This window comes from Dipodomys ordii, unplaced genomic scaffold, assembly GCF_000151885.1.
Source record: "Dipodomys ordii isolate 6190 unplaced genomic scaffold, Dord_2.0 Scaffold45, whole genome shotgun sequence".
In the NCBI taxonomy this organism is placed as follows: Eukaryota; Metazoa; Chordata; class Mammalia; order Rodentia; family Heteromyidae; genus Dipodomys; species Dipodomys ordii.
The window spans coordinates 5,040,637-5,063,558 of record NW_012267261.1 but is presented as its reverse complement, the minus strand read 5'-3'; the positions used below and the strand labels follow the sequence as shown (position 1 = coordinate 5,063,558).

General features: G+C 38.4%; 1 protein-coding gene across 1 annotated transcript in view; it reads left to right on the top strand.

The window, feature by feature from the left end:
* The window catches only part of Atp13a5 (ATPase type 13A5), an 81,939-nt gene that overhangs the window by 5,798 nt on the left and 53,219 nt on the right, over positions 1-22,922 (top strand). The window contains exons 6-10 of the mRNA XM_013019303.1: positions 3,299-3,368; positions 8,200-8,334; positions 13,778-13,850; positions 15,587-15,715; positions 21,765-21,935. Coding sequence (XP_012874757.1) covers positions 3,299-3,368; positions 8,200-8,334; positions 13,778-13,850; positions 15,587-15,715; positions 21,765-21,935 — 578 coding nt within the window. The remainder of the gene's footprint in view (positions 1-3,298; positions 3,369-8,199; positions 8,335-13,777; positions 13,851-15,586; positions 15,716-21,764; positions 21,936-22,922) is intronic.

Below are 22,922 nucleotides of genomic sequence, written 5' to 3'. Positions count from 1 at the left end.
TACAATTAAAACAACAACAACAACAACAATAAACCTACTCAAAAAAGCCGAAAGTGGGGGCTGGGAAGGTTGCTCAGTGGTAGAGCTCTTGCCTTACATGCATCAGGCCCTGGGTTCAATTCCTCAGCACCACATAAGCAGAAAAAACCGAAAGTGGCACTGAAGCTTAAGTGGTAGAGCGCTAGCCTTGAACTGAAGAGCTGAGGGACAGTGCCTAGGCCCAGAGTTCAAGCCCCATGACCGACAAAAAAACACAACAATACAAAAAAAATATAACTTTGTGGCAGCACACTGAGCAGGTACTCTGTCAACACCACGATCTGTTTCAGTAACAGCATTTACCCCATTGGATTAGCACACATATTTATTTACATGGATTAATTTTCTCCTCAAATTTCCTAGACTCTTTTTTTAATTAAGTTTTTTAGTTGTGAAAATACTGTACAGAGGGGTTACAGTTGCATGAGCAAGGTAATGAGTACCTTTCTTACTCAGCATGGTTGCCTCCTCCTTTGTTTTCCCTTCCCTCCCACCTCCTCAGCTACCTTCCTCTTCCCTCCCTTCCCCCCACACCTAAATTGTAAAGTTCATTGTTGCAATGTGTCAATCTGTATCCCTATTTAAATGATTTGTTTTTTCCCTTCCCCTCCCCAAATTATACTAACATCAAATACAGTGAAAAGGCAGGAATGGAGCTCTTCCAACTATTTATCCAGCAAGTCACGGCACAACATCAGACACAGAGTATGTTCATGAAATACTGTAATTCGTTAATGAATATCATTGTAACTTGTATCTAGACTACTTTTCCTGTCAAGGTTCAAAACACACACACACACACACCTAAGGCAGCACATAGGTTGTGAAAAAGCAATTTACAGGGCAAGCTGAGGGTCCAATTCCCTTGGGCTCTCCCTGTTTGATATACTGATTTCTGATATTGCTATGAAGAGTGGAGCTCAGGAAGACTTGGATCCAGTGTTATAATTCTTGTTCCATTCCTGCCTTTAAAGAGAGTCTGGGAAATTTGAGGAGACAGGCAATTCATATAAATGCATGTGCTAATTCAATGAGGTAAGTGCTGTTACTAAAACAGAAAGCAGTGCTGAAGGAGAGAAAAATAGAGTTAATTGTGCCAGAGGGAGTTAAACTTCCAAGACAGCTGCCATCTACTGAGAACTTGTCACATGATAATTACCAGGGTTAAATGCTAACATAGTTATTTCACTATCACATTGGAACTTTATTAGGTGTATTTTTTCAAGCCCATTTTACAAATGACACTCTCAAGATTCCCTCTTCATTTGGCTATTCATTCCAAAATTATACTTTTTTTCAAATATAAGCAAATGACATTGAATTACTGATTTTGTATTAATTAATTAATTTTTTAAATAAGTTTTTTTATTGTGAAAATACTGCACAGAGGGGTTACAATCACATGAGCAAGGTAATGAATACATTTCTTATCAAGCATTGTTGCCTCCTCCTTTGATTTTCCCCTACCATCCCTGCCCTCCCATCTCCACAACTACATTCCTCTCCAACCCCCCAAGTTGTAAAGTTCATTTTTCGACATAGCATTTTGTACATCTCATTGTTGCAATGGATCAACCTATATCCCTATTTAAACAATTTGTTTTTTCCCTTCCACTCCCCAAATTATTTTTTCAATCCAACAGGTCAATTGATGAGTAATTTATACATCATGCCCTGTTTTTGGCTTTCAAAATCTATCAGTGTCCTCTGAAAACTTAACAATGGAGTCTGTTGTTTGTATACACATTAGCATGTTAAAAACATGTGGTAATTTTGAATGACCATACACATGTTGTAGAAAAATAATGTAGATTAAAAGAGATGAAGAGAATATAGATTGGTGATTGGGTAGCTTTTTCTTTTTCTTTCTTGCCATGGAGCTATAACCCTCCCTCCAGAGGAGCTATTTTCAATAGAGCTATTAGGGAAAGTCCACGCACAGAGGTCCTGAATGGAGCAACTGTGAAAGTCATGTGGTTTCAGGCAGAAAGGCCTAGATGGATGCAAACCTTATTTCTGACCCATTTCACAGATTTGGCTCTCAGTGACTGAGCAGGCATTTCCAAAGTGAAGAATGTGGGAAGATTGTCCAAAGCAGGAAAGAGAGAAACAAAGTTAGGGGTCCTGAGAAATTCTCACAATTGGCCAACAACTGTTTATTCATGAAATCTGGAGAGCATCCAAGCATCAGTGTGAGATTTTGGACCTCAATGAAGTCACAGAACAACATGACTGTTTCTCACCTCTACCCTTAACACCCTTGAGCCTTGATGATACCATAGTATGGAGTCAGAAGATCTTGATAGGAGGCCTCACTGTTCCTTGCAATCAGTAATTTCCATTAAAAAGCCCTGGCTTAGAAGTCAGATGAACAGTTCTCAGATATATCTTGGTGCTATATCAAAGTGGTACTTGGTGAGGCAGAGTTGTGAAGTGGAGCCACTGAGGACAGAGCAGGGACATTGACTCTGTCTTTTTCTAGCTCTGAGAACTTGAGACAGGTTTTCTTTAGGGTCCAAAATAATGAAATCTTGAAGGGATGATGCCATGATTACAGGAGTTAATTCCCTAAAAGCTTAAGTTTAGTTTCTAACACTGTCATCTCTGCTCTACAGTTATATTGTTATGATGAATATTAGATATGTCTACCTTTGAGGACATTGGCAAAATGGTAATATTAATCCTTTCCTTTTGAATACTATGAGGATCAAATGAATCTTTTATAAGAATGTTGTAAATTATAAAATCTTCATTGTACAATGTGTAATAATACGTACATATATTATACTTTGTGTGTATATGTTTACAAGATGAGACCATAGGTCAACCTCTAGCACACTTGCTCAAACAGTTCACATACTAAGCATCTGTCCTAGGTGCTGAAGATTCCAAGATACTACAGCAATGACCATTAGCATCCAGGGGAATCTGAATGCCTAACCCACCTAGCACATTGTATCAGATTAGTTTAAAAATACTTCAGAATGCTTTCTAATTTTATTTTGACTCATTGGATTATACTAAGGTCATTTTAAACCTAGAGGTAAAGAAAATCAACCTTTCTCATCGTACATTGACTTTCCCTTTAAAAATATATTAGTAGTTCAGAGTGATGTCTCCGAAATCACTTGTTCGTCGCTGTTTAATTGAAGCTATCAACTTGCTAAAGGTGAGAGAAAAAGCTTGTGGTCAGTTTGGCCTGTACTCACTTATCCCTGAACTTCTAAGTGTGACACTAATGGATAATAATTTCCCACAGAAGATTAGTGTGTGGGCCCAATGCCATTGAGGTTGAAATCCAGCCAATATGGAAGCTGCTTGTGAAACAGGTAAGTGTTTTCTTTTTGAGAAAAAAGTGTGTTCCTTACTTTTTACTTTCTAAACTCAGAGGAAGTAAGTGGCACATGGATATTCAAGGAGAATGAAATCTGTGTTTCATGCAATTTCTTTTTTCATGTTTATGCTTATTATTTATTATTATTATCTTTAGTCATACAAAAGGGTTTCAATTCAATATGTCAGTTGGTGAATACATTGCATCTTGATCAGTGTTACCTCTTCCATCATTCCCTTCCATTTCTTCCAGCCCCATCTATCCCCTCAATTTAACTAGTTCCATTTTCACATTTATACATTGAATATGACGACTGCATTCATCCCTTTCTCTCTCTATCACTTTCTTTTTGTTTCTGCCAATGGTTTAGTCTTTACCTTGTCTGCTTATTGAGGTTTATTTTTAGTTTTACTTAATTTCAATGAATAAATATGTTTCATTTGAAAATTTTGAAGTGGTCCATTTCAGTCACCACTATTTAAGTTTCAAATCCATGTTATGATCTCTTCCCAGTGTAAGATATTATTGTTCTTTTTTTGGTACGTTTTTTATTGTAAAAATACTGTACAGAGGGGTTACAGTTACATGAGCAAGGTAATGAGTACATTTCTTATTGAGCATTGTTTGTCTCCCTCCTCCTTTGTTTCCCCCTACCATCCCTTCCCTCTCACCTCCACAACTATCCTTCCCCCCCCACGCCGAAGTTGTATAGTTTGTTTTCAACATAGTGTCTTGTACATCTCATTGTTCAATGGGTCATCCTGTATCCTTATTTAAGCATTTTGTTTTTTCCCTTCCTCTCCACAAATTAGAGAAGTGTATATACAAGATGTTTAAATTCACATTTTTATTTATTTTTTTTCTCTATGAAAGATGAAACAAATTTATTGTTTGTTTTGTTTTGTGCTGGTTCTGGGGCTTGACCTCAAGGCCTGGGTGCTGTGACTATGGTGTGTGTGTGTGTGTGTGTTGTTAAGAGCACTCTACCACTTGAGCCATAGCTTGACTTCTGACTTTTGGATAGTTAATTGGAGCTATGAGTCTCACAGACTTTCCTTCCCAGGATGGCTTCACTATCCTCAAATCCCAGTCTCTTGAGTAGCTAGGATTACAGGTGTGAGCCACTAGCACCTGACAACTTTATTGTTATAATACAAAACAAAACTTTTACTAGGTGAATTTTTTTCTGAACTTCAAAAGGTTGTACAAGGGGGTTACAATTTAATATGTCCATCATAAGTGTCCAGTGGTTCTTGATCAGAGTCATTCCTTCCATCATTCTGCCCTCTTCTATCTACCCCTTTCCCCCAGACTCATTTTACATTCCCCATTTCCTTGATCATAAATGTACATTGAGCAGTCTGGCTGTATATGTCCTATTTTCCCTTTACCATTTGTATCTAATCCCTCTCATTAGCCCATCCCTTTAAGAATCCTGTTGTAGAATACTTTCTCATAGTGCTTTGTTTTCTTAAGTCTTGGGTGATGGTGATAAGGTGTTGGCTATGCCAGGCTACTGAAAGGAAAGAGCACAGACTGGGTGGTTTAAACAGCAAACATGATTTCTTATACTTTGTGAGGTGAGAAGGGCCAAGATCAAGGAGTCTGTCTGTTCTCTTCCTGGTGGGCACTGTCCCTGGTTTGTAGACCATCATACTCCCATGGATTCTCACATGGTGGAACAAAAGAGAACCCTCATCTCTTGATCTTCCTGCAAGGAGACTGATCCCACCTTAGGACCCCAACTTCATGACCTTATATAAACTACCTATGTTCTCCCCAAAAGCACCATCTCCAAATTCCATCAGAAGTTAGAGGTGTTAATATGTGAATTCTTTTTTAGGTGGTGGTGTGTGTGGGGGCAAACAAATATTTAGCCATACTGTGGGGCAATAGTATTACTTCTGTGAGTTCTCAGAATTTGAAATGCATTATTTTGGTGTTTTACGGATTATTTTATGCATTCCATTTTCTTGAGAGTGGCTTCTTTTGGTAACTGGTTTGCTTTTTCACAATTGAAGTTATTAATTTTTATATTGTCTGCTAAGCTTAAGTAGGACAATTTCCCCCCTTCCCATCTCCCCTTTTTTTTAACTTGTGCTTGCTAGCTTCCTCTGATGGTTCTGTTTGCTTCCAGACTGGTCCTAGGGAGTTGCTTGTTTAGAATAAGCTTACACTGGGAGTGTCAATCTTTGTCCCTCAGCAATTTGTCAGATTCAGACTCTGACAGCTTGCATGGGGCTTGGCCCACTTCTTGGTTGTACCAAGAATTCGGCTCCCTCAACTCCCAGGTGGTGAGCCATTTCTGGTTATGACTTTTATCAACCCTCACTATGGAGTATCTCCTCATTTTCACCATAGTTTCTGTTTCCTTCCCTTTGGGCCGTATTTTCTGTTCCAATAGGCTCTATAATTGAGCTTTTTAGCTATCATTATTTGTTTGTTTGTTTGTTTATTAAATCCAGAACCTATTGGTTCTTTTCCAGTGCTACATGTTTTTAGTCGATTTCTAATCCATGAGGATGGCCATTTTGTTTTGGAACTTGGGCTTTTTTAATACAAAAAAGTATCCGAATTTTTTTTTTATGTTTGTTTGATTTCAGAAAAAAAACCCAGAAAATCCAGAGTATTTATTTAGAGTAGTTTTAAATTTATAGCAAGATGGAGCATCAGGTACAGAAATTCTTCATGTTTCCCTTTCCATACCCTGTATATATGAATAACCTCTCCAACTACTTTGAGCAAGCTACTTTTATAAAGTTCTTGTCTAACCATGTTTTTAAATTGCTGGAGAGTCTCCCAGGTACCAAGCTTGTCTATAGAGTGCTAGTATTTCCTGGCACCTGTTTGCTAGGCATTTAGTAAGAAAAAAAGAAAGAAGTAAAATTATTCTATGTTTCATTTCAAAAGAATATTGATTAGAGGGATTAAATTAATTCTGAGGTGCTGTTTTTTCCTAGAAGTATTTAACCTATTTTCTATTGGATTTTTATAAACCCCAAATCATGTCATCATTAGTATATCATCTACAATTAGACTATTTTTTTACCAAGCAAATTCAAGAGCTATAATTTGTAAGGAGAGCAGTTGAGATAGAAATAATAAGAACCATTAACGAACAAAAGCTTCTTTTCTCTTTCCTTTTTGTGCCTTAGTAGAGGCTTGAACTTGGGCCAGGGCACTGTTCCCTAGCTAGCATTCTACCACTTGAGCCATACATCCACTTCTGGCATTTTGGTGATTAATTGGACATAAGAGTCTCACAGGCTTTTTTGCCTAGGCTGGCTTTGAACCACAGTTCTCAGATCTCAGTGTCCTGAATAGCTAGGATTATAGGTGTGAGCCACCAGCACAAAACCTTCCTTTAATGCACAGTATGTGTCTAAGAGTTTAAGAAACCCTAAAAAAAATGTAGAGTCAACTAACTTATTAGCCAGGCATTAGTTCATTTTGAGGTCAAAAGTAGAATTTTATTTAATATATTAGGGCATTTTAGAAAGCAAAAGTAAGAAAATTACCACTAGTTTTATTGTATTTTATCTAGTTTATAAAGTCATGAAGACACTTCTCCAAGAAAAGTCATTGTTATGTTCCAATGGGCTGTTTAATTTTCACTATGTTTGCATGTTTCTGTGCTCTCCATGTTCAAAGGAAGGGCATGCAAACTTCACTAACTGGCAAAGGATCTTGCCACAATGTATTATATAAATCTTGTTATTTAAAAGCCACCAGAGTCTTTCATTCTTGTTGGATATCTTCACTATGTCTGAATCATAAGATTACATGAAAAATAAACCTATAATAAAACTATTCAAAATCAAGGTTCACTTTAAAAAGACTGGATCATTTTTCTTCTCCGCTGTAGGTAAATATGTTTAAGAACATAAAAATACTCTTGGATTTTGTGACTGGTGAAATATTTTTGAAAATCAAAAACTAATATAAATGACCATTTATGGGTCTGACTTAAATACTTAAAATAATTTTACTTTTATCCCATAACATCCTATATGTTCATTATTACACATCAGAGGTTTTTATATGTTATTAAAAATAAATAAAAGTTAGCCACCCACCACTGCACCTGATCAGTTCTCAGTTGACTGGTGCAATCCAGTGGTGAGCTAATAATAAACCCTAGCTTTTAGGAAACAGGGTTGTTCTTCATGTGGATGAAAACATGGGGACAGTCCTGAAGTAGATAAAGGAGTGCAAGTTGTTGGTGACCCAGTCTCAGATTGAGAGAAAGCTTTTCCTTCTTTGCAGTTAAGCACAGTGGAAACATCTCTTTTGATGAGATTGTCAACATTGCCCGGCAGATGTGGCACCGATCTTTAGCCAGAGAACTTTCTGGAACCATTAAGGAAATCTTGTGCACTGCCCAGTCTGTGGGGTGTAATGTTGATGGCCGCCACCCTCATGACATCATAGATGACATCAACAGTGGTGCAGTGGAATGCCTGGCTAGTTAAGAAGCACAAGAGAAACTATTTCAATAAAAAACATCAGATAACCAATAAATAAATAAATAAAAGTGGGCTGGGAAGGTGGTTCAGTGGTAGAGCGCTTGCCTTGCATGCCTGAGGCCCTGGGTTCGATTTCTCAGCACCACATAAGCAAAAAGAAAAAAGCTGGAAGTGGCGCTGGGTCTCAAGTGGTAGAGCGCTAGCCTTGAGCTGAAGAGCTGAGGGACAGCGCCCAGGCCCAGAGTTCAGTCCCCACGACAGGACCAAAAATATAAATAAATAAATAAAAGTTCTATGAAGAAACAATATCATCTTACCAAAGTCTGTATATGTGACTCATCTTATTTTTTGCACCTACAGGTTTTAAATCCATTCTACGTGTTCCAAGCCTTCACCTTGACTTTGTGGTTGTCTCAGGGTTATATAGAATATTCCGTGGCCATCATCATTTTGACCTTTATCTCCATTGTTTTAAGTGTGTATGATTTGCGACAGGTAAGACCTGAAATCCTATAAAATTTCCACTGAGAGCAAGTTGCTTTGCCAGACTTAAGTCATAAGAAAGCAAATGTGAGATCTTTGGAGATCATAGAAATGTAGGATAGACTTAAACCTCTTTGAAAACTCTAATGTTAGCTTCTTTGAATTTAGTTTCAGAAGTACTCTTAAGGCTGTGTCTATGAATCTTGGGAAAGGCTGAGTGTTGGGGAAGGATGCATAGTGTCAGTCATACTTTGAAGAGAGAGGAGCGGGAGTCAACTATGCATGTCCATAAAGATACAAGATCCCATGATGTATTTCCCCTGACTTATGTACTTCATTCATTCTACATATACTCCATCTTAATGTTTCTGGCAAATTTCAATCTTTCTCTTAAGATTCATTTATGATATCTCTTTCTTCATTTGGAATACAGGTATACTTTAAAAAAATTAAACTCAGGACCTTGTGCATACTAGGCAAACTTTCTACCACTGAGCTACCTCTCCAGCTCCAAGTAGGCCTTTCCTTAAGAAAACTCAAAAGAAATACAGATAATTCTGAGTGGAAGTGAAGGGAAGGGCTGTAGAAAGCTTTATAGGGCAGTAGTACAACAAGAGAATTATTTGAAAAGTCTGTACTTTGAACTATTAAGTGAAAATATTCAGGGTAACAACAAGAATCTGCGTTTTTTGTATAGTTTCATAATCGTGACTGCTGGGTATTCTATAATAGTATGAAACATTGTTATAGAGAATAATAGTCAAATATCAACATCCTAGATATACATATTTATTTATTATTACCTAAACATACTTTTGTGCTTCTTTTTATTACTCTTTTAGATGCAAATATTATACAAGACTTTTTGAACACTTATTTTTAATTTAAATAGGATCTTGCTGTGTACATTAATATGTATACTTTACTATACCTGCTAGATGCATACATACGTATATATATGTGTGTGTGTGTGTGTGTGTGTATATATATATATATATATATATATATGTAACAGGTAAGCGAATAAGTCTAAATCATATGAAAAATAATGGTATAAAATTCAAGGATATATCATAGTCTATTTTAGCATTCCCTCATTTATAGAAAAATAAGATTACTTTCCCCCAGTTTTTGCCAATGCAAATAATGTGAAATTAAACATAACTATGGCATAGCCATCTGCTTATGCATTAATGTTTGTACTTTTAACATGACATCCAAAATCCAGACTGCTAGATCAAAGAACAGGTACAATTTGAATTTTAATAGACACTGCTAAAAAAATTCTTCCAAAGGAAATAATCCTATCAGCAGCACACAGTCTATCAATTTTCCCAGATTCTTAATAGCAATGAGCCTATGTACTGATACATTTTTTGAATTTCAGTAAGTTTTTCAAAACAGCTGTTTCAATATCTACTTCCTTGAATGCTAATGAAAGTAGACACATTTTCAGTTTTTACATTTATCTTTTGTATTGATAGGTTCTTTATATCTGCTATACATGTGGGCATTTTTATTTCTAGTCTACTATTTTCCCTTTGATTTTTGACTTTTGCCATACAATAAAAATTATGTCAAGTCAAATGTGATTCCTTTATGGATTTGGGCTTTCCTGTTTTGCATTGAGCCTGTTTTATCCAATTTATGATTTACTGAGTATTTAATTTATAATCCTTAATGAGCTTTAAACACTAAGATTCTATGTCTTACTAGAATCCATAAATTGTTTGCCAAAATTAGTGAGTAAGTAACATGAGAACTTCGGGTTTGTTGACAAGGCTGCAAAGGATTTCTTTCAAAAGAAGAAAAGGAATTAGTAGACACACACTAATCTCATTAGCAGGTGGAATTTGTTTTGAAAGCTTCATGACTCAACATGTAAGACATCTGGTAAAGCCATACAAAATGAGCTTGTTTCCTGAAACTTTATCTTTACAGTTTAAGTCGAAAGCCCTCAAGAATCAGTATTTTTTTCCAGCACTTCATACTTTGCAACAGACCCCACATGCATAATACATCTGCCTATGTAACCAGTCATAAACTGAGAGCCATGTCATTGTTCTATTCTCCTACCTTGGGAGGCAAAGGAAAGTAAGTGACTTCTTCAGATCTACCCAATTGCCAGGAGCTGTGGCCTTCAGCCTCGGGATTCCTAACTCCAAACCAAAGTACTACCATTCCCATGGAGCACATTCTCAAGCTATCCCATGGACTTCATTGTGACAGTAATATCTATCTGCAGAGAGGAGGTTGGCAGAAATGCAGGAAGGAGCCTTCATTGCCATCTCCAAATCAGTGTATTGAACTATACTAAATTCCATCATTTCACTGAATTAGACTTAGCTAAACAAACCCAAGCTCTTTTTTTTTTTCCAGTCCTGCGGCTTGGACTCAGGGACTGGGCATTGTCCCTGAGCTTCTTTTGCTCAAGGCTAGCACTCTACCACTTGAGCCACAGCACTACTTCTGGCTTTTTCTGCTTATGTGGTACTGAGAAATTGAACCCAGGGATTCATGCATGTTAGACAAGCATTCTACCACTAAGCCATATTCCTAGCCCAAACACAAGCTTTTGAAAATTATGATATGAAGAGCTGTTAGGATGTTCGCAGAACTGCAAGGAGGTATCTTCCTGGACATGCTACTGTAGGCCCAAATCATGCTGCATAGACCCTACCTAACTTACCTAAATCAAGAAACTCCAGCTGCAGTTCCTTAGCTCAAAAGTTTCACTCTGAGAGTGAGGTGTCGGGAAAAGGTGGGGTACTAAAATGATCACAGATAATGAGAGTTTCTGGCCCCCAGGGCTTTGTCTTCAGTCACAAGTGAAATGCCCTCCCTACTCATCTCTGGAGGACATCCATCCACAGCAAACACAAAGACACTCAGCAACAGATGCCGAATAATAACAATATGCAAATTAATCTTGGAAACTGATCCTGATCCCACTGAAGAGGAACTAGAGAAACCAGAGGGGGCCTAATGAAAATCAGGCAACGAACTTTGCAATCATAGCAAGCCTCACAACACTTGCCTTTTCCTAGCTGGCTGGTTGTCATAGAAACCAATGCACATAGAGTTTCTGAGTACATCAGCTCTGAGGATGCTAACATTATCCTACTCCAGTGTAGTTGGGCGAAGTAAAAGCATTCAGTTCTATTAAATACATATGCGCAGAGAGCCTCCTACGTGATAGACTCTAGGGCTGCACAGGTGGCCACATGATCAATCCCTTTCTCCTGTGTCCTGCCAGCCTTGCAGGGGATTCTTGACAACAGGCAGTTCTGTAATTTATCAGTACAGAAGCATAGGGAGCAGAACCATGCATTATTCTTGGGGTTGAGGGAACTTAGGGGATAGAGATGACATTAAAGCAGGGCTTTATGAGAAGGATGAGAAAGAGTCTGCTAGTAGAAAGCTGGGCTGAATATTCTAGGGAATAGTCCTCTCAATAACATAGCAGGCTATGCAGAATGTTAAATCTGATAAACAAATCCAGCTTTACAGCATAATGAGGCTTGAGAATTACAGTCAAGGACTATTAACTCATCCTTCACCACTTCCAAATATGTTGATTATCATCCGCTTAAGCGAGGCTGAAGTTACGCTGGCATTGATTGAAAGAGTTACTGAACAAGAAAATAACTTGAAGAAATGTAGAAGGAAGGGTATTTATCTTCTTATGGGAGGGAAAACCTATTTTCAAGCAGTGGGAGCATCAACAGAAAATGGTTGAGGGTCAGATGAGCCTGATTTTATCAGTCTCAATTCTTAAAAAGTGCATGATTGTGGGCAAGTTACTTTGACATTCCCAACCCCCAGTTTCTCTGGTTTTGCTTTTATATCACTGCCATTCTAAAATAATTTCCAAGGTTTTAAAAATTAAATAATAGTGCTGACAACAGTTTTCAGCACATAGGAGCTATTTGACATTTAAAATAATCATAAAAATAATTTAAGTCAATTCTACACCTTTTGTATTTTTTTATGAAACCTTAAGGGTTTTAGATCAATCTCTGACATAAAATAAATCATTATCAAATCATTTTTGATAATGAGCTTGAAAGTAACTTGAAATTAATCCAATTTAATGCTATTGGTTTACAAAAGGAATGACTAACTTATATAAGGTGAAACGTGGCTGGCCAGCGGGTAAGCCAGACTTACAGTTCAGGAGTCCTAACTGACACTACTGCTTTCAACACAGATTTTCAGCTGGCTTGCTCTCTGTAACCCCTCATTTACATACACATCCCACACAAACCTTAGGAAGCCACCTTAGAACATCGAATGTGTATTCATGAATACATATTCATTATATTCATTGTTAACCAACAGTAATATAACTTTTTCCACTCAACTGACCCAAGTTAGTCTAAGTTTTAGCTTTTCATGAAGAACTGAAGTAAATAATAAAAAATTTCCTATAAATATTAACACTGAATCTCTTAGGGAATGTTGAATAAATGTAAGCAAAGTCAATCTTAACCCCATATGACATTTGTAAGAATCAACATCAAAATAGAGCAAAATGACTTAGCACCTGAAAGGAAAACACAGTATGGTTAGGTTCAGCTGTAGGAGAATACTGTTGGCAATCTTTCAAACTTCTTTTTAGAAGCATTCAAGTCACTGACATCCAGTGTCTTCCTAAGCCACTGCCCTGCCCTGGCTGGCCCAGGGTCACATTGACTCAGGATGACAGTTGGCAGAAGTGTGTACATGAAATCTCTTAACTCCTCCTTCCTGTCTCCTGGATTCTCATAGGAGACAGTGTTCCATCTCTTTCTTGGTCCCATTGTCTTTTCTGTTTTACAAAAGCATATATCAGTCAATTCTGTACCCAGCAAGTTTTGCCAGCTGATGTCTGTCATATGGTCTTTCCCAGTGTATACTTACACAGTGAATAATACATAGTGCTACATGATTTAACTTCTATAAAGTAGATACACTTTATCATCACTCTTTTCACAGGAGCTCAAAGGGTGTTAAACAGGTTAAGTCATAAATGGCAGCACTGGGATTCAAGACCTGGCAGCACATTTCCATTTGCAACTCTGCCAGCATGGACATGCATAGCTCTTCACAGGGGGGTGGCTCAGCATAAATCTCTGTCAGCTCCTATAAGTGGGAGGCACTTACAGATTCAATGTAGCTTTGTGGCTTCCAGGCTGGGAAACAGGAGGAAAGTCATAATCTGTGCATTGCTATTTTTCCTCAGCCCACACGTGCAGCCTCAGCCAGTGAAACCTTGGACCCTTGGCTTAGGTCCTGAGGCAGAGTCTGTGCATTCTTTTTCCTAGGAGTAAAATAGTGTTCAACTAATGAATTTGATTGCTTCTGCATGTGGAGGGCCAGGTGGCTGGCTTTCTCACAAGTGGGCTTGGGAAGCATTAGATTGTATGGTTCTCAAGACATGGACTTTCCGATGTCTCTGACTTTCCATTGGTAGCAATCAGTGAAGCTGCACAACCTCGTGGAGGATCACAACAAAGTCCAGGTTACGATCTTTGTAAAAGACAAAGGTAAGTGATGTCTTTTGCCTTCAGCATACTACTGTCTCATTTCTCCCGAGGTATTAATTAAGGAGAGTTAGTCTTTTTGTTATTGTTGTTTGTCTGTTTGGTATGAAAGCTTGAATTCAGGGTCTTGTGTTCTTATTTGCTTTTCGATCACAGTTGGTATGCTACCGCTTGAGCCTTGCCTCCAGTTCTTGATTTTTGCTGGCTAATGGGAGATAAAATGTCTGGAGATTTTATCTGCTCAACCTGGCTTTGAATGATGACTCTCAGATCTCAACCTCCTGAGTAGCTAGGAATATAGACATGAGCCAGCACTGCCTGACTGAAGATTTTCTGATTGAGCATAGTACTGGGACTAGGGTGAGACAAACAAGTCGTAAAATCTGAGGCAAGAACATTCTGATACTAACCTTATAGCAATGACGCCCTGCTAGTGACTATCTTGTTTCACTTCATACCCCAGGCCTCATGCTTGCTTGGCCTTCATCCCAGCCCAATGTTTGGATTACTGAAAATGTTCTCTACCATCCATATTTCATTTATTTCATTCATAAGACTATTATTGGGTAAGCTTTTTCCTTGAAGGTAGAGAGTACTGGGGAAAGAACGAAGGACTTTGTGATTGCTAGGCAAGCACTCTAACACTTAAGTCATACTCCAGACCTTTAGTTTTGTGTTTGAGATAGTGTCTCCATAACCTTTTCTGGGCTGGCCTCAAATTCCCAATCCTTCTGCCTTTGCCCTGTGGGATTACAGACATACACTACCATGTCTGACTTTGGGTAAGCAGATCACAAAGGCTCAAGAGCTACGTGCCTATGGTCAGATAAAATAACATATTTTGAAATGGAAACAAGAGATTTTTTTTCCTTTGTTGCTGTTTTTGTTGTCTGCATCTTTTTTCTTGTTTGTAAGTTTATCTTATCTGTTTCTGGGTGAGTAAGGGGCACAGAAAGGATGGGACAGAGGGTGTACAAATCCAGCAGTAATACTCACTAGCCGTGATGTTGAAAATGAGCTATACAACTTGTGGGTGGGAATGGGAGGGACAAACTGGGAGAGAGTGAAGGAGTGACACTGTTCAAAAAGAAATGTATTCATTACTTAACTCATGCTTACGTTTGAGTTATGTACTTATGTAACCCCTCTGTACATCACCCTTACAATCTATCTATCTATCTATCTATCTATCTATCTATCTATCTATCTATCTATCTATCTATCTATCTATCTATCTGTCTATCTGTCTATCTGTCTGTCTGTCTGTCTGTCTGTCTGTCTGTCTGTCTGTCTGTCTGTCTGTCTGTCTGTCTGTCTGTCTATCTAACAATAAAATAGACAATTCATTGAAAACAACAACAACAACAGCAACAACAGTGCCCCCTCCAAGTCAACAGAAACTCTCTGGAAAATTTAAGAGACGTATTATGCCATAGCATGTTAGGAACACAGATTAAGAGCAAGCAACACCTAACTGACACTTCTGTATTGACCAAGGCCCTCAAAGACACTGACCAGGTATTAGGATCAAACTAAGATTTTGTGACTGATTATTCCTCTGCTATATCTGATGCATCAGCTCTTTAATCCCAATTCTCTTGGGATTTTCAGGTGACTGGGCTAGGGCTGGAGCAGGCAAACAGGTAGACAACTTTCTGGCCAACAGGTTGATGAGAATTCTTAGTCTTCTGAATTCTTCAGTAAATGTCAGTGAGTCATTAAAATTTCATTGTTTGTAGGTTTGCAGGAACTGAAATCTCGTCTCTTGGTTCCTGGAGATATTCTTATTCTTCCAGGGAAGTTTCAAATGCCATGTGATGCTGTTCTCATTGATGGGAGCTGTGTAATGAATGAAGGCATGCTCACAGGTAGGCAGTTATCATTGAGCTTCCTCCTTCCTGCCTAACATGAGGTCAATTGTTATGAGGTGAGATCAACATATATTTTTCAACCTTTCACCAGGCCCCATGCTCAGATATCCAAGGACAGATGAGGGAAATGAATCCAGACTTTTCATTCACATAGAGACATAATATATATAAGCAGGCGATGCATAATAAGAAGAATTAAGCCACAATAAAAACAGAACTGGAAGAACTCCTTACTCTTCTATGTGATTAATGAAAGAAGTTTGAACATGTTAGAGGGTGGCTTATATCCATACAAAAACAAGACACAACCTAAAAACCACCAACCTTCACAGTCAGAAAAATGTGGAGATGTCATCTAGCCTCATACACAATGGATGAAAAACTACTCATGGGGCGGGCGCTGGTGGCTCACGCCTGTAATCCTAGCTACTCAGGAGGCTGAGATCTGAGGATCGCGGTTCAAAGCCAGCCTGGGCAGGAAAGACCGTGAGACTCCTATCTCCAATAAACCACCAAAAAACCGGAAGTGGCACTGTAGCTCAAATGGTAGAGCGCTCGCCTTGAGCTGAAGAGCTGAGGGACAGCGCCCAGACCCAGAGTTCAAGCCCCACGACCGACAAAAAAAAAAAAAAACTACTCAGGCTTTGGTTCCTAACTCTTAGGAACAAAGACGGAATCAGAGTTCTGTCTGGTTTAGATTTGCACATCTAATTGATCTCACTGGAAAGGAAATGGGGCTTCTAGTTTCAGTTCAAGTGGTCCTACTTCTCATTTGTAGTTTTTAAAAGTCTACTTGTATCTATCTAACTGGGCAGGTACTATTTATAAAATATCCTTTAGCTTATAAAAACCACAAAATGCAGCATATAAAGGAGATTATGTAGCAACACAAAAATCAAAACTATTTATCTGCTTACAGGCCATTAAGTTTTTTCTGTTTCCAAGTGGTATAAACTTGGGGCTGGGAAGAGGAGGGAAGCACACAAAAAACTTCAATATAATGGACATTTATTATCTGCTTCTAAGTTGTTTGGCAGATGCAGAATTCACATTAAAAATAGGTCTCTTAATTTAAAAATGAGACTGGAAAATGTAGTAAACATAAATATATTCGGTATAATTACAAAATACCTCTTTAATGCACTAGAATCTAACTTCCTTATAATGATTGCAATGAGGATTTGCATACTGATCATATCTTTTATCCAGCATGTTGCCATAGCAACCAACAGACAAACATCAGGCTCATGGAACACTGTCTTCACTCAAATGCTGCAGTGCCTCTCATCTCCCAGCAGATTGGCAGTGCGGAACAGTGGAATCACAGGCAGGCCAGGCAGAAAGGTCCCTACCTTAAGTCTTCTCTTGCTCTTCTCACAGACCGGGGCTACAGAACTTGCCTTGGTTTAAGGGAACTTAAAGAGTTCCAGAAAATTATAAATGCTGAATCATGCTGCCATGCAACAAAATGTTCAAAATTAACCTCCATGACCGTTACTGGTAAGTGGCTTTTCCTAAAGTCCACTTCTGGAAACTGTCACCAGCACTAGCATGTATGAAGCCTAAGTACTGCAAAATGAAAGCCAATTTTGCAGACAGAGATGTAAATTAGTTTCCTCATAATCATTCAAGTTCCAGCATGCTCAGCACACAGCAAGGTCTTCCTCTATATTTAAGAAAAGGACTGTGAACAATTCAGAAGATTAGAGCTAACTTCCTGAAACCAAAAAGGTAGCCCTGGGGCTGGGAAGGTGGCTCAGTGGTAGAGCACTTGCCTTGCATGCCTGAGGCCCTGGGATCCATTCCTCAGCACCACATAAGCAGAAAAAAAAAAGCTGAAAGTGGCGCTGTGGCTCAAGTGGTAGAACACTAGCCTTGAGCTGAAGAGTTGAGGGACAGTGCCCAGGCCCAGAGTTCAGGCCCCATGACCGGACCCCCCCCCCCAAAAAAAAACCAAAAAGGTAGTCCTTGGTGTTTGTTCACAAATATGACTCAGGTGTGTATATGAGTGTGTCGGGGTATACACAAAATAAGCATTTGCCTATATAGTAAATTTTTATGTAGCAGTAAGTATAGAAATTACTAGCATTTCTATAGAAAGTTCTATTTTATAAGTCATGTATAAGTTCACTTATGACACGAAACAAATTAGATGAACTGTTATTAAAACACCAATGTACAAATAAAAGAACTGGGGTGATTTCCCTACTGTGTTTGATAAATGTTGTTCAGGCTCCCACTGCCAAGAACCTGTTGTCCAAAATGCCTGTTTAGTTTTTAAAGATGGAGCTCCGCCCTGTGCTTGGACTTAAGTATGTGTGGAATGCTATGGTGGGCCTAGTAGAAGTGATGGTCAGATGTGAAGATGGTGGGGTAAAAATATACACGGGAAATAAACTCAGTATTTTAATAAAGTAGCACTGTTTCTTTGTATTTAACCATTAAGCTTGTGCTTTATCAGAAATAAACTTGCATGGTAAAATGAAAAAAAAAAAAGAACTGGGGTGAAGAGAGACCAGGTTGCTTCGTGAGCAAAGGAAAAGTGAGACTAGAGAGTGGCACGGGCCCACAAACACAAAGGATCTAATAGGAGGGAAGATGATTCTAAGGCTGCTGCCTTCCCCTCCCTCCCTTCCCCTTTACTCTCTACCTAATATCCCTACTCACCGTACCCACCAATGTAGGACTTCCTCCTTCCCATCTCCTCTGCCCAACCCTATCGCTGAAATTCAGCTATGTCAAAAGCTCAGGAGCCACAGCTCAATTCTGGTGTTTTTTTTGTGTGATTAATTTGGAGATAAAGAGTCTCACAAATGGTCCTCCCCAGGCTGGGTTCAGACAATGATCTTCAGATCTCAATTTCCTGAGTAGCTAGGATTATAGGTGTGAGCCACTAGCACTTGGCTTTATTTGTAGCACCTTTGCAAGTATTCACTATGCCATCCTTGGAGTATTCTCAGTTATTCCCATCAGTTAACAGCTCCTCAATGCTTTTGTGGCTTCCCTAAGAATGGGACATAGAGGAGGGGCTTATGCTGTAGTGTAGCTCTTCTTCCTGCCGTTTCTGCTCTACTCTGAAGCTGTGAAGCTGTGTGAGCCTGTCTCCCTGGAAAGAGAGTCAACCTGACTGCCACCTGCCCTCAGTTTTTATATCCTCATGGAAGGAGAATGTAATGATATTTCAAATTTTTCTCTTGGAAAAAATGAGAGCTAGGGAAGGGATGGTATGGTTCAAAAAGAAATGTACATATTACATGACATATGTAACTATAACCCCTCTGTACATCACCTCTACAATACCATAAAACATATTTAAATTTTTTTCTCTTAGAGCAATAGCTAACTTTTCTTATTTCTTCATATGTATGAGACTTTGCACTAATATTTTTTAAATGTTATCTCATTCATTCTGCAACTTTTTTAAAGTTAGTGAATCCCAACTCAGAGCTGATGAATAATTTGCTTTTGGTCACATAAAAAAGCAATGCATTTGAGATCTGGATTCACTTTGTTAATATGTTCATTCACTCACCTCACAAATGTTTATTAAGATGCAATCTACTAGAGTTACTGTCCTGAGGAGGCAGAAGGGATTTTCTGCCTATGTGGAGCTAACATTTAGTGGAAGGAAGAGAAAATGACAATACACAAGTGGCAGAGATTTCCAACAATTATGTGGGTGTTTAGTTTTGTATTTTTGAGACAGGGTCTCACTATAGAGTCCAGGCTGGTCTGGAATATGATTCTCCTGTTTAAGCCTTCTGAGTGCCACATTTACAAACCTGAGCCACCACACCTCTCAAGAATTACATTTTATTTAGAAAAACAAAATATTAAGACCTGAAAATTTTGTACCCAGAGAATAGACTTATGACCACTGCCTCCTCATTCTCTTAGGGATAATTCTGGAGGAGAGAGTTGGCTTTCAGACTGCCACTATTCTCCTCCCCCTCCCTCTTCTCATTAAACTACGAATTTTCTGTGCAGGAAATATATAGCCAGCTGAGCTGGAATATAAAAATTCCCCTTGTCAAATTTTCCACATTCATACGCAGTCAGACAAGCTTATAATCAGCAGATAAGTCAGAACTTCTACTCCCTTTCTGCCTTCTTTTTCTTGAAGAAGAAATGTAAATAAAGAGAACAGGACATTTCAAATACTGTCACCATGAAGATGCAGCTAGCTCCTTGGGGACAAGAGAGAGATTCTCCATCTGACAGCAGCAAGGGTCTTTTGGTCCCAAAAGCCAGCTCCACAGTTGACAGTGAGTGATGACAGTACTTTCCTCCAAAACAGCCTCACTTTCTTAAACCCCAGTCTTCTATAGGTAAATCCTTCCTTTGGGGGGCTCCCAAGTAGGCCTGAAACATGAGATTTCTTCTGTAAACAGTAATAAAAAGACTTGAAAACTATCTCTGTGTAACAACATTTAATTTGACCGTGGTCTTTGGGACATAATCTCCAGATGATTTTCATTTGTGATTAACCAACATCTGTCTATTGCCATTTTCATTGCCTGTGTAGCCAAAGTGTAGACTGTAAACTAATATCTCTGATACAAAGGTAGAATAAGTTCTCTGTATCTACCTAATTCCTAAAGCAACGTGGTATGATGATTCAGAGATTTGTCAAAAGGTTCTACCCCTGTTTTACAAAGTCATTTAAAATTCAGTTGGTAAGCCCATACAACAAGTGAGTATCATAACTGTTTTAGAGAAAATGGTACAGAGATAATGCTTGGCTAAAAGGAATTTCCTGAACAATATTCAAAAATACTGATAAAAATTTTATGGCTTCTTGCACCTTATATTGTGAAAAATATACTATGGTAGGAAACTAGTGTTGAAAAAACAATAATAGAAAGACCTTAGTAATTGCTTTTATTTAATTAATCTGTGCAGTTGCGCAAAAATATCTATTTTAAACCTACTATATACCACTAAGGATAATGATAAGTATGAAAAGTTACATATGTCAAAGTCCCTGTCATCAGTTATTATCTAGAAATATAACTCTATAAATCTATAACCATCATCAACATAGTATAATTTCAGAATTAGAAAGGTGATAAAAATATCTCTCTAATTAAACATTTTGTAGGAAAGTGATGGAATTTTAAATCTGTGAGCCAGGAAGTGTTATTAACATTTTTATTTTGTCTGTAAAATTTGTCTTTTCTGTACACTCAGCCAATTTTCTTTGTACCTTGCATATTCTGTCTTACAGACATCAGGGAAAGGAAGAGAACTGATAGCAGCAGGAAGGGAGTCAGTAAAGGGAAGAATAGGAGCCCCGGTTTACTGGAATTGACTGTCTAAAAAGAGTTTGGGCTCAAGTATAGTACGGGATGGGGGAAAGATGAGGGGGAATGATGGACCAAGAGTCATTGAACAAAATACATTGTACTTATAACCTGACTTGTGGAATTGAAACCCCTTTGTACAAGTACTTACTTAAAAATAATAAAAAGAGTTGGGCTTTATTTAATAATGGTAAAAAGGGGAAAGCCTAAGAATTTTCAGCAAAAGAATAGAATAATGAAGGGGAGGATGGACAGGATTCACCTAGTAATTCACCTATTTTCTAGCCAGGATTTCTTGTCTGTATGAGGACAGGGTTTCTGTGTGTCTTGTTTGTTTATCATGCTCTCGTCACCCAATATAGTTCCTAGTACAGAATGAACACTTGGAATGGATGAATGGATAAGCAGGCGAATGCAAGGCAAATAACAATGAGTAGCCATGTTATTCCCAAATCTTTTACTGTCTATAATATAGTAGATTCACTCAGTGCTTGGGAGCTGACATCTTTAAATGACTCCACGCCATTCAGGTTAAGGATAGCAAAGATAAACAGATCTAAGACAAATATTTGAAATAGAAAAGAGTCTACCTTTGCTTGCATTACCAGCATGCTTAACCATCATCTGATTCAGGGGATAGACATTCAGAGTGTTGTATAATTTCTTAAAAATGGTGAGTAATAATTTCATATAACTCTCGGAGTTTACCCAGAATCAACAGAAATAAATGCAATCTTTTTTAGGAGAAAGTATACCTGTGACAAAGACACCATTGTCCCACACAGACAACACCATGCCTTGGAAATCCCACAGTCTGGAGGACTACCGGAAACACGTGCTTTTCTGTGGAACAGAAGTGATTCAGGTCAGGCCCTCTGGTCAGGGCCCAGTCAGAGCTGTTGTACTACAAACAGGTTAGTGGGTTCTATTTTTGTAAACTGAAGTCATGTTTAGTGGCAAGCAGAAGTGGATTAGGGAAATTTTGTTTAGGAGTTTACAACCTGCCACCTTCTCTTTTCTAACCAGCCATACTCTTTTCTAACCAGACCTTTTTATTCCAAGTTTCTACCATTTGATCTGAATGGTTTATTAGTTTAGACCTTGGATGTGATGAGATGAATGCTAGGTACAGATGATAGAAATGTTCTGAAAGACAAAACTAGGCGCATAGCTTGGCTTGTGTCCATAGGCTTGCTGTATTGCTTTGATGTATTGCCTGATGCTTGCTTTGAGTCATGATTGCCTCCGTGTTTGCTTTGAGTGATTTAAAAAAAAGTCAACCAAAATGACCGAGGGCCTTTCCTTTTCAAAAGCTTGCATGGTAGACTGAGTATCAAACTCCCAGCTGTACAACACCTCCAGGTTGCTATATAGACACAAAAGTCATTTATCTAAATGGAAACTCACCCTCCTGTCTTGCCTCTGTTCACAGTATAACTGTCTAGGCTCTTAATAGCATCTTTAACTCCTCACTTTATCTCAGACCAAATGAGCAAACATGGTTCATTGGCTGTGTGCAGCATTTGATTGATGCCTTCTAGTGGTACCTTTTTAGTCCTGGTCCCCGCCCTTCCTCTCAGTGGTTCCTAATTTGTATAGGCTTTCATCATTTCATGTCTTGAATATTACAACAAAACATTGTTTTTTGAGCAATTTCAACATTTGTCCTAACCTTTTTCTAAACTGTTCCTCAACCTGACACCAAAGTCACACTTTCAAAACCTAGCTTGGAATAGCTCACACCTACCATACCCAAACCCTTTCCATAGATAGCAGCAATTGTTTAGTCTTTTACATAGCATTTCACTACGAAGGATTTCTGTGGCTTGGTCCTAACCTGGTGTTCTCATTCCTGACTTGTTTCTGCTATTTCACATAGTCACAGACTTAAAACACAATGT